The sequence below is a fragment of the Syzygium oleosum genome, unplaced genomic scaffold (genome assembly GCF_021117445.2).
Source record: "Syzygium oleosum isolate NSW1041296 unplaced genomic scaffold, Sole_v2.1 Sole_v2.03, whole genome shotgun sequence".
Classification (NCBI taxonomy): Eukaryota; Viridiplantae; Streptophyta; class Magnoliopsida; order Myrtales; family Myrtaceae; genus Syzygium; species Syzygium oleosum.
Genome location: NW_026607487.1, coordinates 9,835,580 through 9,848,678, shown reverse-complemented (window position 1 = coordinate 9,848,678; position 13,099 = coordinate 9,835,580). Strand labels below are relative to the sequence as shown.

The window sequence follows — 13,099 nt, the reverse complement described above, 5'->3', positions numbered from 1 at the left end:
AGGTGACCAACAAATTGGAATTTTCTCCTTTTCTTTTATTTTATATTTCAACAAATATAAGTAAACGGTCCTTAATTGTTTTTTAAAGTTCATTAATTTGGAAAAAGAAGAGCAAGAAAATTCATTAATTTTGTTAAGAAGAGATTGAGGGGAGATTTCCCCCGAATCAAACTTCAATCGCAACGGCGAAAATCCTCTTGTCCACGTCGGTTTAGATTTAGGATTTGGCGGATTAGTCGATGAGTGAGTCCGATGTTGTTTGTTGAGATATGGATTATTGACCCTTTGAAATTTTCTAATTTTAATTAAAAATTAATTTCCTTTTCTAAATTATGATTAATTAGTAGGAGGATTAATGCCATGGTGTGGTGGGTTTTTTTTTTTTTCTGAAACTCGAAACTTAGTACCCTTTTGACTGCTTGAAACTTGGGTCGAAACATTTAAGGGCAACCTTAAACTCCACTCCCATTCATTACTCTCTCTTAGAAATTTCAAAGGAGTTACATGACAAGTTCAATAAAGCACCAAATTACACGATGAGTTAAGCGTGACCGGATCGAAAAAAGGCTTTGTCTTCCGGAAGGACAAATTCGATTTGGTAATCCGCATTAGATTTGGGAGGTATACGGCAAGAATACACTTGGGTTCGAATTTAAAGCGTGATACCGAGCACGAAGACTATATCCGATGACCTTGCTAGCTCAAATTTGATCGAGGCATTTATCTAATTCAATATTTTCCGCGTCATACAGCGGTACAAGACACGGATCCAAAAGGCTTAAACTTATCTTGCCAAGTCCGATTACCAGTTTCTTGCTCGCCCTTAATTACGGTGACTTCTTCTTTCTTTCTTTGTTTCGCCATTTTTTGCGACACAAGCAATTGCAATGTGCATCAATTTGGTCATTGTATTAAAAAAAGAGCTTATAAAGTGGTACAGAAAGGTGACTTTCGTGGAGTCTAAAAGCAGGTCGAGCTAGTGTCTAGTTAGGCCCTGCCAAAAACCACAGATAAAAAAAAACAGGAACCAAAAAGTTAGGTCCATTACATTATTCGTTCCGGCCAAATCCTATGAAGACTTGTCGTGGGTTAGACCAACACTTTGCACTCTCTAGAGTTAATGAAATCGACAAAAGAAGAGTCTCTGTGATAACCTTAATCAAGAAGCATTTGAATACGAATGATCCATGCCTTTTCCACTTCATGAATATTTCGGTCCAATTCAGATAATAAAATGCTTATATTCCGTCCCTTTGGCGAAAAATTGATATTCTCCATTACCGTGTAGGCTCGAGAGAATAAGTAAAGCTCACACAAATTATAGGGACAAGTGTATCGAAAGTCCTAAAACTTGTCATGAAATTACAATTAAATTCTAAAACTTTCAAAAAGCGCAACTGAGTCCCAAAATTAGCAAAAAGTATAATGGAGTATTAAAATTTATCAAATTAGTCCAATCGAGCCATTCCCTTTTATTCGAAAGACCGGAGCTCCCGACGGGGAGCGGCGGAAACCGTATGCTCGTGGCATCAAGAAAATTAACTTCACGTCGGTCCGAGGCACTAAAGAATGCCCTTTTGCAAATAAAGCGTGAGCAGAAGAAGAAGGAATATAATAAAACAAAGACAACACAGGCCAATTTCACGGAAGAGACCAAGAAACATTAGAATAATCGAAAAAGCCCACCAAACAAAAAAGGCAGAGTGACAGGGGGACCCAACAGCAAACGAAGGCACAGAAACAAAACGAAAGCATGCCCCTCCAGCATCACCATCCCCCTCCCATGCACGAGATCGATGATGGTTCATTCTTTTTTGCGTGCGCTGCTCGAAAAGGTTTTGGCTTTCGATTTCGCGTTTCTTGGCGACACGCCAGTGACACACACACGCACACGCTCTAGTTTCTCTCTCTCTCTCTCTCTCTCTCTCTCCCAATCTCTGGAAAATCTTTTTTCCCTTCCTCTCCCCCCTTTAAAATTCGCTCTTTTAAAGGAAACTCTTCCACGCCGCCTTACCAGCGTATCACTTTTCGCACTCTCTTTGCGTTTCTCCTCCTCCTCTCCTCTCCTCTGTGCACATCGCGAGAAACCCTTTTCGTCTTCTTCGAGGATTCTCTCGCGAATCCGAGGAAAAAGAATGCGTCTTTTCGTAATGTTGGAACCACCACCACCTTCTCCTGTTTAAAAACCGGTACGCCTTCACTGATTCCCACGCGCGTCGACCCAGACGGGGTCCCCCCCCGCCCTGATTGTGTCTGCATTGTTGTTTTCGGCGCCTTTTGATTCTGTTCCTCGTGTTCTGGCGACACCCTTTTGGTTTTGGATCGTGTCTCTGCGGCGGCAATGCGGGGATCACGGTTTCTTGCGCAATCTTGGCCTGATCGTCGATGTTTTGCGGGGGTTTTAGCACGTTCCGTCTGTTGGTTTTTTTGTGGGGTCTGAGTCGTCCGTTTAGTTTATTTTTTTTCCGGGCACATTGGACGTAAGAATCGAGGAGAAAATGTTCTGCGATTTGGGTTGATCAGTCTGATGCTTGTAATGTAATTCTGGGTTGGCGTGTTTTATTGGCTCGATTGTGGACTGGGGGGGTTTTGGCTTTTATAGTACTTCGATTTTTGTCTTTGTTGGTTTTGACGGAGGATGGTTGCCTGATTAGTCCTGCTTTGGTTTGTGTTGAATTTCCCGTTAAATTCTTTGTTTCAGTGTCAGCTAATACGACGAACAGTGTTTTTTAAAAATTTTCTTCTTGTCAAGACTCCTCGCTGCATTGGAGAAACGACAGAACAGTGTGATTATTTGAAAATGGTGATTCTTCTTTTCTGTATTGCAAAATTTTAGGAGTAGTCAGATTTTGCACAAGAGCTTTGCCATCATCTTTCTTGTTTTCTCATTCGAAGAGACAGCGGTGTTCTGAGTTTCGTGGACGTGAATCATAAAATGTCTCTATTTTTTTCCTGCATCGAACTCGTGTGTCTTTTATATATCGAAATAAATTTGTTCAATGCCGGGCTACTAAATTGCTGTAGCCCTTCCATTTTCATATCTTCAATTCCAGTAGAACTTTGGCAGCAACTGCAAAGGGACTTCTACCAGCTGCACTAGCTGGCAACTTTGTAGCCGCTAGTGTCATTCGGTTCGTTACTGATTTTGTATTTTAGTAGGATTTCCTTTTAACAATCAAAATTTGATTCATTGTAGCTCTCTTCATGGACGCACTCGCTTGTTTGTGAATCTCTCTGTTTGCTGCAAAGGAATTTTTCACACTTTGTGAAGCTGCAAATGGAGGAAGGCAAACGTGAAATAGAGTTTGATGAGTTCGAGAAGCTTCTCGGTGAGATTCCTAACGCCACCTCTGGGGATTCGCACATCGGGGAATCTAGACTGAAAATGGCATGTTTGGATGATAGCTCGTTGCCTATACTTGTCAATTCCTGCAGAGGGCCTTCAAGTGAGAAATATTCAACTAATGGGGGTCTGCACGTGTCGATGAATGAAGTTCAGCGGCCACTTGTCGAAACTGCTCAAATGGAGGGAAGGAAGCTGCCAGATGACCAATCCTTCATATCTGCTTTTGCAGAATTGAACTTTTCCAATGGACTGACATCGGAAGCTGTTAATCATCCTTTGGCTAATAGTATAACCATGCCAAATGATGCCATTTGCTCAGGAAGCCAGTACCCTATCAGCTTAAGGTTTCATGATCTGGCCGGAGAGTCCTTATGTAACAATGTATGGCAATCAGAAGACGGTGGCTTTTATGGTTCTAACAAGTATCGTAGCACAGAGTTTGGCAAACAGAATGCGAATTTAGTTGAAGTTAATGGCGAAGTTCACAGCGGGCGACAAATTGGTACTTGCCAGCCAATTGAAAATTATGCTGCTGCAGTGCCAATCAGCGGAGGGGTTTCTCTCCTACCGAATGTACCTATCCCAACCCAAGAGTTTCCCATGATTCCTAATAAGCCGCACTATTTCACGAATCAGCAATCTCAATTCTCTTCCTTCTATTCACCACGACAAATCCACGAGTCTCAATTTCCTTGCAGAAATGTAGAGGAGGAACACTTCCACAGTATGCATCAGCAACAGCTGTATCTACAGCACTTGTATAGCCATCAGTTTGATTCTCAGCATGCTGTGCAAGATGATGCCTATTTCACCACTAGGGCAGTGAATCAAAATGCCTGTCAATCACATTATGAGATGCCAATGGCTCACTTACTTGAACAATCTAAGCAGGGACCATATTTACGCTCATGTGGAAATTCGCAGTGTAAGCAACCACATGTCGAGTTTTCTTCTGGAGATGTCCATTCTGTGCAAAACTTTGGAAGAATCTCCCAACAGGTTGTGCCAGAAAAGATTCTAACAAGATCATGTGGCCTAAATGCATTAAGAGCTTTGAAATTTGGCTCTGTCCGAGGAAATGAATTACTCAGCCACATCAGCCGGAGTGGAAGAGTTAATTTGAATGGTCAGCACTTGCACAACCTGTGCAATCCTAGTACTGGATGCTTTCGATCGGAGAGTTTAAGCCAATGGGGTTCCTTGCCTGATACAGCCAGTCTTAGAAGTGCTGATCTGAGGTTGCAGAGGTGTAACAGTCTGGATGAAGTCAGCGGAAGAATATATCTTATGGCCAAGGACCAAAATGGTTGCCGCTTTCTCCAAAAGAAGTTCTCGGAGGGAACAAGAAAGGATGTTGAGCAGATATTTTCTGAGGTTATTGACCATATAGTTGAGCTGATGACAGATCCTTTTGGCAATTACCTAGTCCAGAAGCTGCTGGAAGTGTGTGATGAGGATCAGAGAATGCAAATACTCCATGTTATCACTAGGAGACCGGGTGATCTGATTCACATTTCATGTGATATGCATGGGTCTCTCTCTCTCGCCCTCTCCCCATCTCTCTCTCTATATATATATGCCCACATGTGCTAGTTTGTGCTTGTGATTACTGATTTTACTTCCACTCAGTGTTCTGATTGTCTTTGTCAACTACAGGACCCGAGTTGTTCAAAAGGTTCTTGAGACCCTTAAAACTGCAGAGGAGTTCTCTGTTGTGGTTTCTGCCCTAAATCCTGGTATAGTTACTTTAATGAAAAACACGAATGGTAATCATGTCGCCCAGCACTGCCTACGCTACTTACCACTGGAGTACAAAGAGGTCAGTGAGTGCTTTTTTTTTTTTGAGGAACCTCTTGATCACATAGTGCTTGCAGCATCAATCTGACGCTTTACTTTTCCAAATGGCCAAGTGTCAGCATGTTTTAAAACTCAGCTTCTACCTTGCCAATTCCACGAGAATGTGGAGCAAGATGATTGAAGCACCAGTTAGTTGTTTGGATAAGTTGGAGTTACATGTAGTCAATTAACTTGATGATTCTTGTGACATATTTCTTTTTCTCAGTTTTAAACTCCTCAGCTCTGTTTTTAATAGCTTTTGTCAAAGCAGAATCCTCAACAGTCAACACTTAGGTTGCAGTTTAGGTTACAATTTGCTCTAGAAAAATGGTGCTTATCAATAGTTGGTGGTGCGAATCTTCTGAGTGCAATATTTCTTTAAACTTCTTCTCAGGTCATGCTAGGTCACATTTCAAAGGCCATTTTCTAATCATGAAGTCCAATAATCGAAAGCATTATTTCAAAAGTGAACTCTGTATCCCTGTCATGGATTTAGGTGGCTCACCATGAGTGAAAGCACCATGTACTTCGTTATGTTTTGAAGATTGTTGCCTGTAATATATGGTTGATAGTTTTTCAATTTGCTTTCATTCCTCTATTTGCAGAGTTGCTTTCTAAAATTTGTCTTGGGGTTAAGAGTATATGTTGATGTCATCGATAATGCATGATGGAAAGATTTTGCCTGTTTTTGATAATTTCTGCTTTCAGTTCTTCTTAGCTTCTTCTCATGTTTTGCCCTTTTTTTTTCTTGCATATTTCTTACTCTGATAGAATTTGCCTTTTTCATGTTTGGATTTTCAATAAAGGATTGGCTTTGCATGAAAATGTAGTCCTCCATTACTCACTCTGATGCGACTGCATCCTTTGATGTTGTTATTCTTCTGAATGCAACATCATACACATTAAAGGGATTTTGCAATATTTAATGGAGCACTTGTTGTTTCTTCTGCAGTTCCTCTTTGAAGCTGCTGCTGCTAATTGTCTCGAGCTGGCTACAGACCGCCATGGCTGTTGTGTGCTTCAGAAGTGCCTCAGTCATTCTGGTGGTGAGCAGAAATGCCATCTGATCTGTGGGATCACATCCAATGCTCTAATTCTTTCACAGGATCAATTTGGGTACTCTTTTACATCTCTCTTTCCTTTCCCTTTTAAAATTTATCATGTAATTAAGGTCTTGCTGCAAAATATGCTATGATTGTTTTACCTCACGGGAGGTGCTCTTTTACATCTCTCTTTTCTTTCCCTTTGCAGGAACTATGTAGTGCAATTTGTTTTTGAGCTTCATGTGCCCCATGCAACAAGAGATATACTTGACCAATTGGATGGCAATTACGGAGACTTGTCCATGCAGAAATATAGCAGCAACGTTGTGGAGAAATGTCTGAAATTTGCTGGTGAAGAACATCGCACTCGCATTATCCAAGAGTTGATAGATGATCCTCGGTTAGCTCAGATCATGCAAGACCCTTTTGGCAACTTTGTCATCCAAGCTGCACTGGAAAAATCAAAGGTCAGCGAAATACCTTCTTAAGATTGAGCCTTCTTATATTTAGTTTCATGATCCTTGCAAATAAGTGATTTCTTTCCATCTATATGAATCAAGAAACTTTCTTCATTCACTACATCGGGTTTTTGGTCTGATATATGTATTAATTGTTTTGTTATAGTTTGAAAAGTTTCGTCTTGGGCCTTAATTGATAGCTCTTCTGTTTGCTTGTCTGGGCTGTGTGGCTTGGTTTAAATGGTTTTAGGAATTTTTTGAGCTGTATTATCAGCTTTGTTAACATTTTGGTTACAAAACATGTGTAAGTGTCTGTTTTGTCTGTTTCTAAAATATTGTCGTCATGCTTTAAGTGGGGAGGATGAACATGCAAAAAGTGCGGGGAGAATGGTGAAACTGTGGCAAATGGAAGGAGGACAGAAACAGATGCTTCATAAAGTAGATGAATATATATGGAATACGAAATTTTTAAAAAGCCTCTTGGTACAGAAACAGAGGCTTCATAAAGCAGAAGTTATCTTGTTATGTATGAAAGGCGAAATTTTTAAAAAGCCTCTCAGTTTTGGTAGGAGTTCACTTGGGTGCTTGGTGAATGGAATTAAAGGTTTACTATTGTTCTAACTGCAATCCTTGAGATACATGGAACTTGCTGACAGCCACTATTTTGGAGGTATTCAAAATTGCTCTTTGGCTTCGGGGTGGGATCATCCCTTATTCAATGTCCATGCTGCTGCTTTTTTCAGTATAAACGAGTTCTTCTGAATAGAGCATAACCTTTAAAGAAAAACAACATGTTGGGTGTTACTTTTTTTTTTGGTAGATATATGTTGGGTGTTACTTAATAGGAAGAAGCAATGTTATAACCCGTGGATCGTGTCTTCATTTTCTCGAGCAGGGAGCTCTTAAAGCTGCATTTGTGGATGCTGTAAAGCCCCACGTTCCTGTGCTTCGGACAAACCCATATGGCAAGAAAGTCCTCTCATGTCCCTCCTTGAAGAACTATCGATGGTAAGGTTCCAATTGCCGAACCTTAGTTGGGCATGTATCTGCAAAATTCTCTTGGTTTTATCTTTCCAGTGAAACAGCTAAGCTTTCACGACTTTCAGGTATGATTGACTGAGATATCCGCAAGCTCTGGAAAGAGCGCAGAAGGAGAGCTTGCAATCAACTTGGCACGTCTCATTTCAAGATTTTGTAACCTTCGAGTAGGACTTCGAGAAAGATATGTTCCAAGAATTGTAAAGCAACAGCTGGAAGTTTTTGTTGTTCCTTAGTCCATACACATCATTTTTAAGTTTCGTCGGACTCCTGTGAAGCTGAGCTTCTAGCACGGTTCCAGCGTAGATCAGCAGTTTTGCACAGAAAAATAAGGAATTGTAAAGGTGTAGAGTACCTTCAAAGTTATGCAGGGCGGAGCTCTGTTCTTTTGATCTAGTGGCTTTCGTGCCCTAGACCTATGTTGATCTCTGTACATGCTATGTTCGTATAATTCTGTTATAGATCTTTGTTCATTTAATAGCAAATGCATTGGTGGATGGATATACATCCCCAAGTATCGTCGATCTGACATCATCGAACTGTTTAGTAATCGTGTTTGGTCTGCATCTGAGTAATGCCCGGAAGTAAATCCTTCACCTAAAGCTGCCGGCACCGATGTCGGGGCTAAACTTTGCGTAACTTTGCAACATGCGGTGAAAGTTATATCAGTAATCCTATGATCTTTACTAATCCGGAACATTGAGGGTCTTCAGCTCTTGAATTCTTTCTGAAGCACATTCTTTCGATAGCTCGAGGCAAGTTGTAAGAAGCATGTGTTAGACTTTAATTCGAAACTGCTTTTGTGCCGAGGAGTATCCTGGCGCCCCGATGAAATCGACAACACAGCTTACACACGGGACAAGAATAATTGTCGATCCGTCACCTACTTATCTACATCTCAAAATGGACATTTCAATCTGATCAAACCAACTGCAACCATTATTACATTACCACGCCACACTAGCAGTTTCAATGAAACCACGTAAACGTAGGCACAATCACAAAGATGGACTCATGAAGGCAGTGACTGAAACGTCCACCTGCAACTTCACGCTAATTAAGCTTATTGATGTTAACTTGCCAACCATTCTTACATTGCCACACCACACTAGCATGCAGTTTCAATGAAACCACGTAAACGCAGGCACAATCACAAAGACGGACTCATGATGATTGTGACTGAAACGTCCACCTGCAACTTAACGCGAATTAAGCTTATTGATGTTAACTTGCCAGCTAAACAACTCGAGCTTTAAATAACACACCGATGGGAATTAACATCGCAATCGATCATGGTGAGGTCGAATGCGAATCGGAAGTCCTTGTGATGGGATCGGCATCGGTTCGAACTTGACCTTTTCGTCGGGAATTGCATTGGTCCATTTGAAGTTGTTCACTAGGTGGTGAAGGAAGACGAGGATCTGAAGCTGAGCGTAGTCCTTGCCGAGACACATCCGAAGGCCGCCGCCGAACGGGACAAACGCGCATGGGGCGGGCGACGTGCTCCTCGCGAACCTGGCCGCATCGCATAGCTTCGGGCTCGGGAATATGGCGGGATCGTTGTTTGTTGTGAGAGTACTCCACATCAGCTGTGAAATGTAATTTGATCAAGTAAGCTTAATTGGACTATTGTTTTGTTAATGGATCATAGTTATTACGCTTAATTAGCTTAAGCACCGCCCTTTCATTGCGCAAGTTGTGATAATTAATGCCAATTTCATGGGTCCTCAGGTGAACAAAAGTTCAACCCATTGTACACTCTCTTTTAGTACCTCTAACATCGCTCGAGAAAATTACTCCTAAACCTATAATGCGGATGCTAATTCCGTATTAAACTTTTTTCAATTTATCAATTTAATCATAAACTTTCGGTCAATTTTTGTTGGAAATTACTAACGCGGCATTGAAATATTTATGACTTAATTTTTATCCGTACGATAGATTTAAGACCGACTACGCAATTTTCTTAGCATCCCTTGTATGTAATAACCAATTGACAGCGCCATGAAAGGGGAAGCTCTTTCAAGTCATTGTCTTATTCATTTGGTGATGCTCCAAACACGGAAAAAAAACTAATATTGTTATTCTTTTAACTACAATTTTTTAACTTCGTTTAATTAATCACAGTTATTTCCAGCATTTGTTATAAATTTCTTTGAAAAACTAATTTTTTGTTAGAAAAGGCGTAAGGGGTTTTTTAAATTTCACCACACGAATCTCATTTGGATCTCTTCTTTTTAGTAACAAGTTTTAATAATCATAATTCGATCAATCTTCATATCAATCTGAAAGTATATTATTTCAAAACAAATTCCTTAAAACAAATAATTTATTTCTTAAGATAGTGACCGCATTTTTCAATTTTTTCTGCCTACACTTTTTACATCGGAGATTATGCTAAATTAAGAAGTAATTTGCTTTTAGGAAAAAAAAAAAACCACTACAACCCCAAACTATACCCACCGTGACACCTTTACTCTAAAAAATTTTTGTGACACAAAAAATCCCAAATTTATACATGTGTAACATATTTACCCATTGTTAATGTTTTGTCAATGATTATCGTTAAAAATTTGCCTACATGAATGAAGGAACACAAACAATGTTGACATGGAGCCAGCGTGGAATAAGTGAAATAAAAATGACCTGTTTTGGCTGGAAAATCATTTGATAAATGTGTTCCATGGGTACAACTTTGGAGTTTTTGATGCTACAAAAACAAGTTTGGGGGTAAAAAATAAAAGCCGAGGGTAAATGTGTCCCAAGTGGACAAAATTTGAGGTTTTTGGTAGTTTTTTTCTTTTCTTTTATTCTCCTCAATTTAAGTTGTTTTTTTTTTTTTGGGTTAATACTATAAAAAATCTCAAACTGGTACACCTATGACAAATTTACCCAAAACTAATTTTTTGACCACAAAAAATCAAAATTGGTACACCTGCTCTAAATTAACCCCAAACTAATATTTTAACCACTAAAAACCCCAAACTGGTACATTTGTGACAAATTTATCCTCCGTTAGTTTCCGTTAAATTGAATTAATACAAAAAAAAATCACAAACTGTTACACCTGTGACAAATTGATGGTAAAACATAAAACTGGCACATCAGTTAACTGTCATGTGTCATTTAACAAAGTAATTTGACAGTAAAATTTAACGGAAGCAAACTGAGAGTAAATTTGTCACAGGTATACCAGTTTGGGGTTTTTGGTGGTCAAAATATTAGTTTTGGGTAAAATTGTCACAGATGTACCAGTTTGGGGTTTTTCGTGGTATTAATCTTTTTTTTTTTTAGGACTAACCGGGTTGAAACATACGAAATCCTAGCGGGATTTGTGCAAACAAAAAATTAAAAAAATGATTTTTTTCATGTACCTTCCATCCCTTGGGAATGGTATAGCCACCGAAGGTGAAATCCTCCAAGGCGACTCTGAAACCTCCAAGAGCAGGCGGCACGAGCCTCATGATCTCCAAAACCACGCTCCATGTATCGCTCATCTTCTGCACATCTTCTCTCGTCAATCCCTCTCCCGCTGATCTCTTTCGCACGGCGATCTCTCTCTGCTCTGCTCGTAGCAATTCCCAGAGAACATTGCATGCATGCACGGACAAAAAGATTATTAACGACATGAAAACAGATAGATAACCACAAGAGTGATGGACGTGATGTGAAGTTTCCGTCTCAAGTTAAGCCGTTAGAAAGCGGGTTTTTAAGGAGACTCACCAGCCAAAACTTTCTCGTAGACATGAGGCAACTCTCCGAGAAACTTGATCACCATCGTCACGGTGCAGCTCGTAGTGCCATGGCTCGCCACCAGAAGCAGGAGCAGGTTGTTGATGATCTCTGTCTCGGTCAGGAACCGGCCGTTCTCGTCCGCGGTAACCATCAGGTACGACAGCAGGTCCTGCATCGGGGACGCCACCCCCTTCTCCAGGGCCGCCCTCCTCTCCTTGATGATCCCTTTGAGCATCTTCCTGATGGACCTCGCCGCCCTCTTCGCGCCGCGGAATCTCGTCCCGGGCAGGTCGAGAGGGACACTTATGGCGCCTTCGAGGAACGCTGTGAAGGGGCGTGCGAGGCCCGCAATCTCTCGCGGGTCGCGGATGCTCAGGAAGAGCTGGCACGTGAGCTCGAAGATGTAGTGCTTGATGGTCGGGTACACAAGCACCTCTTCTTTGCCTTTACCGATGCCGAAGAACATCGAGACAATAAGAAGATCGTTGCCACAAAATTTCAACATTTCTGTTGTCCTGAACTATCAAAGTTTCTACGTATTCCTCGAAGTTTCATTAATGACGTAGAGAATATGAGAAAATTGAATTGTCTAGAGACCAAAGACTATAGGCAATACAGTGGTCCTGTAATTGCCACAGTACGAGGAGAGTTTTAACGAGCTCGACGAGTGAGTAAATTAACGAACTAAAGAGACCAGAAGTTTCGATGTAATCAATATCAAGAGCCAGGTCCTTTTGAAGGTGATATATTGGAGTGGACTCAAGTGTTTCTTAGACCCGTGTTTGCCATTCACATGGAGGTTTAAGGTTCTGGGTCAGTAATATAAAGTCCAAACTCCAAAGTAATGATACCCAAGCTTTATATTCGTTGGCAGATAATTGACATGTAGATCATATAGGATATAGCTATACCTTCCCAATTAGCTTTGATATGATTGCAAGTGACTTCATCCATGATCTTGGTGAACCTCATGAGGGCTTCATGGTTGAAAACGCTCATTAGCATCCTCCTCATCACTTTTCCTTCGTCGCCGGCCAGAGTGATTAGACATGAGCCGACCAGCTTGACCACTGAGCTCGGCCACGACACCGTCACCTTCCTGTTCTCATTGCCGAAGAGAAACTTGTTCCCCGCAGTGCCGCAGAACACGGCGGTCGGCTCGCCGAAGAGGGATGTGGCAAAGACGCACGGCCCGTGCTTGTCGACTCGCTCGTCCAGGAAGCTCCCGGGCCTCCCTTCCCTGCCCGCACGGAGCAGCTCTAGGGTTTCCCCTAGGATGGGCCATCCAAATTGGCCAGGAGGAGTACTGTGGGGAGATGATTTTCTGGAAACTCTTCTGTTAGCGATGGAGAGGAAAAAGGCTAAAGTGGGGAGGGCAATGAGGACAGCGAGCAAGTATGAAGCTGGTAGTAGTGAGTCCATGATGAGTATGCGCAAAGGGATTGCGCATAAGCGTCTCTTATAACGTGGAATCCCTATTAATTAGATCTACCTAACTGATTTAGACCTGTCAAACAGGTAAATTGGACGGATTTGGATCGGGTCAAATTGACCAATTAACCCATTTATTCGCAGTGCAAATTTCTCGACCCATACTCTACCCATATAACTAAAATACTTACAAATTTAACCCAATATAAGAA

At 41.2% G+C, this 13,099-nt stretch overlaps 2 protein-coding genes across 3 annotated transcripts; one reads left to right on the top strand and one right to left on the bottom strand.

The window, feature by feature from the left end:
- Positions 1-1,924: 1,924 nt before the first annotated feature.
- Positions 1,925-8,226, top strand: LOC115689905 (pumilio homolog 12-like). Its single transcript, XM_030616090.2, has 7 exons — positions 1,925-2,189; positions 3,197-4,878; positions 5,003-5,165; positions 6,135-6,298; positions 6,434-6,692; positions 7,579-7,691; positions 7,790-8,226. Exons 2-7 carry the CDS (start codon positions 3,278-3,280, stop codon positions 7,797-7,799), a joined length of 2,310 nt encoding a protein of 769 aa, XP_030471950.1. The 5' UTR covers positions 1,925-2,189; positions 3,197-3,277; the 3' UTR covers positions 7,800-8,226.
- Positions 8,227-8,573: 347 nt separating this feature from the next.
- Positions 8,574-12,916, bottom strand: LOC130137768 (beta-amyrin 28-monooxygenase-like). 2 transcript variants are annotated; one of them, XR_008816165.1, is made up of 5 exons: positions 12,368-12,916; positions 11,445-11,900; positions 11,096-11,286; positions 8,799-9,310; positions 8,574-8,761 (listed from the first exon to the last, which is right to left on the bottom strand). XR_008816165.1 is itself a non-coding variant. In XM_056309890.1 (4 exons), exons 1-4 carry the CDS (start codon positions 12,876-12,878, stop codon positions 8,996-8,998), a joined length of 1,473 nt encoding a protein of 490 aa, XP_056165865.1. In that variant the 5' UTR covers positions 12,879-12,916; the 3' UTR covers positions 8,574-8,995. The 2 variants fall into 2 exon arrangements, 1 of the variants encoding a protein (XP_056165865.1); XM_056309890.1 differs by having other exon boundaries at positions 8,574-9,310.
- Positions 12,917-13,099: the final 183 nt, after the last annotated feature.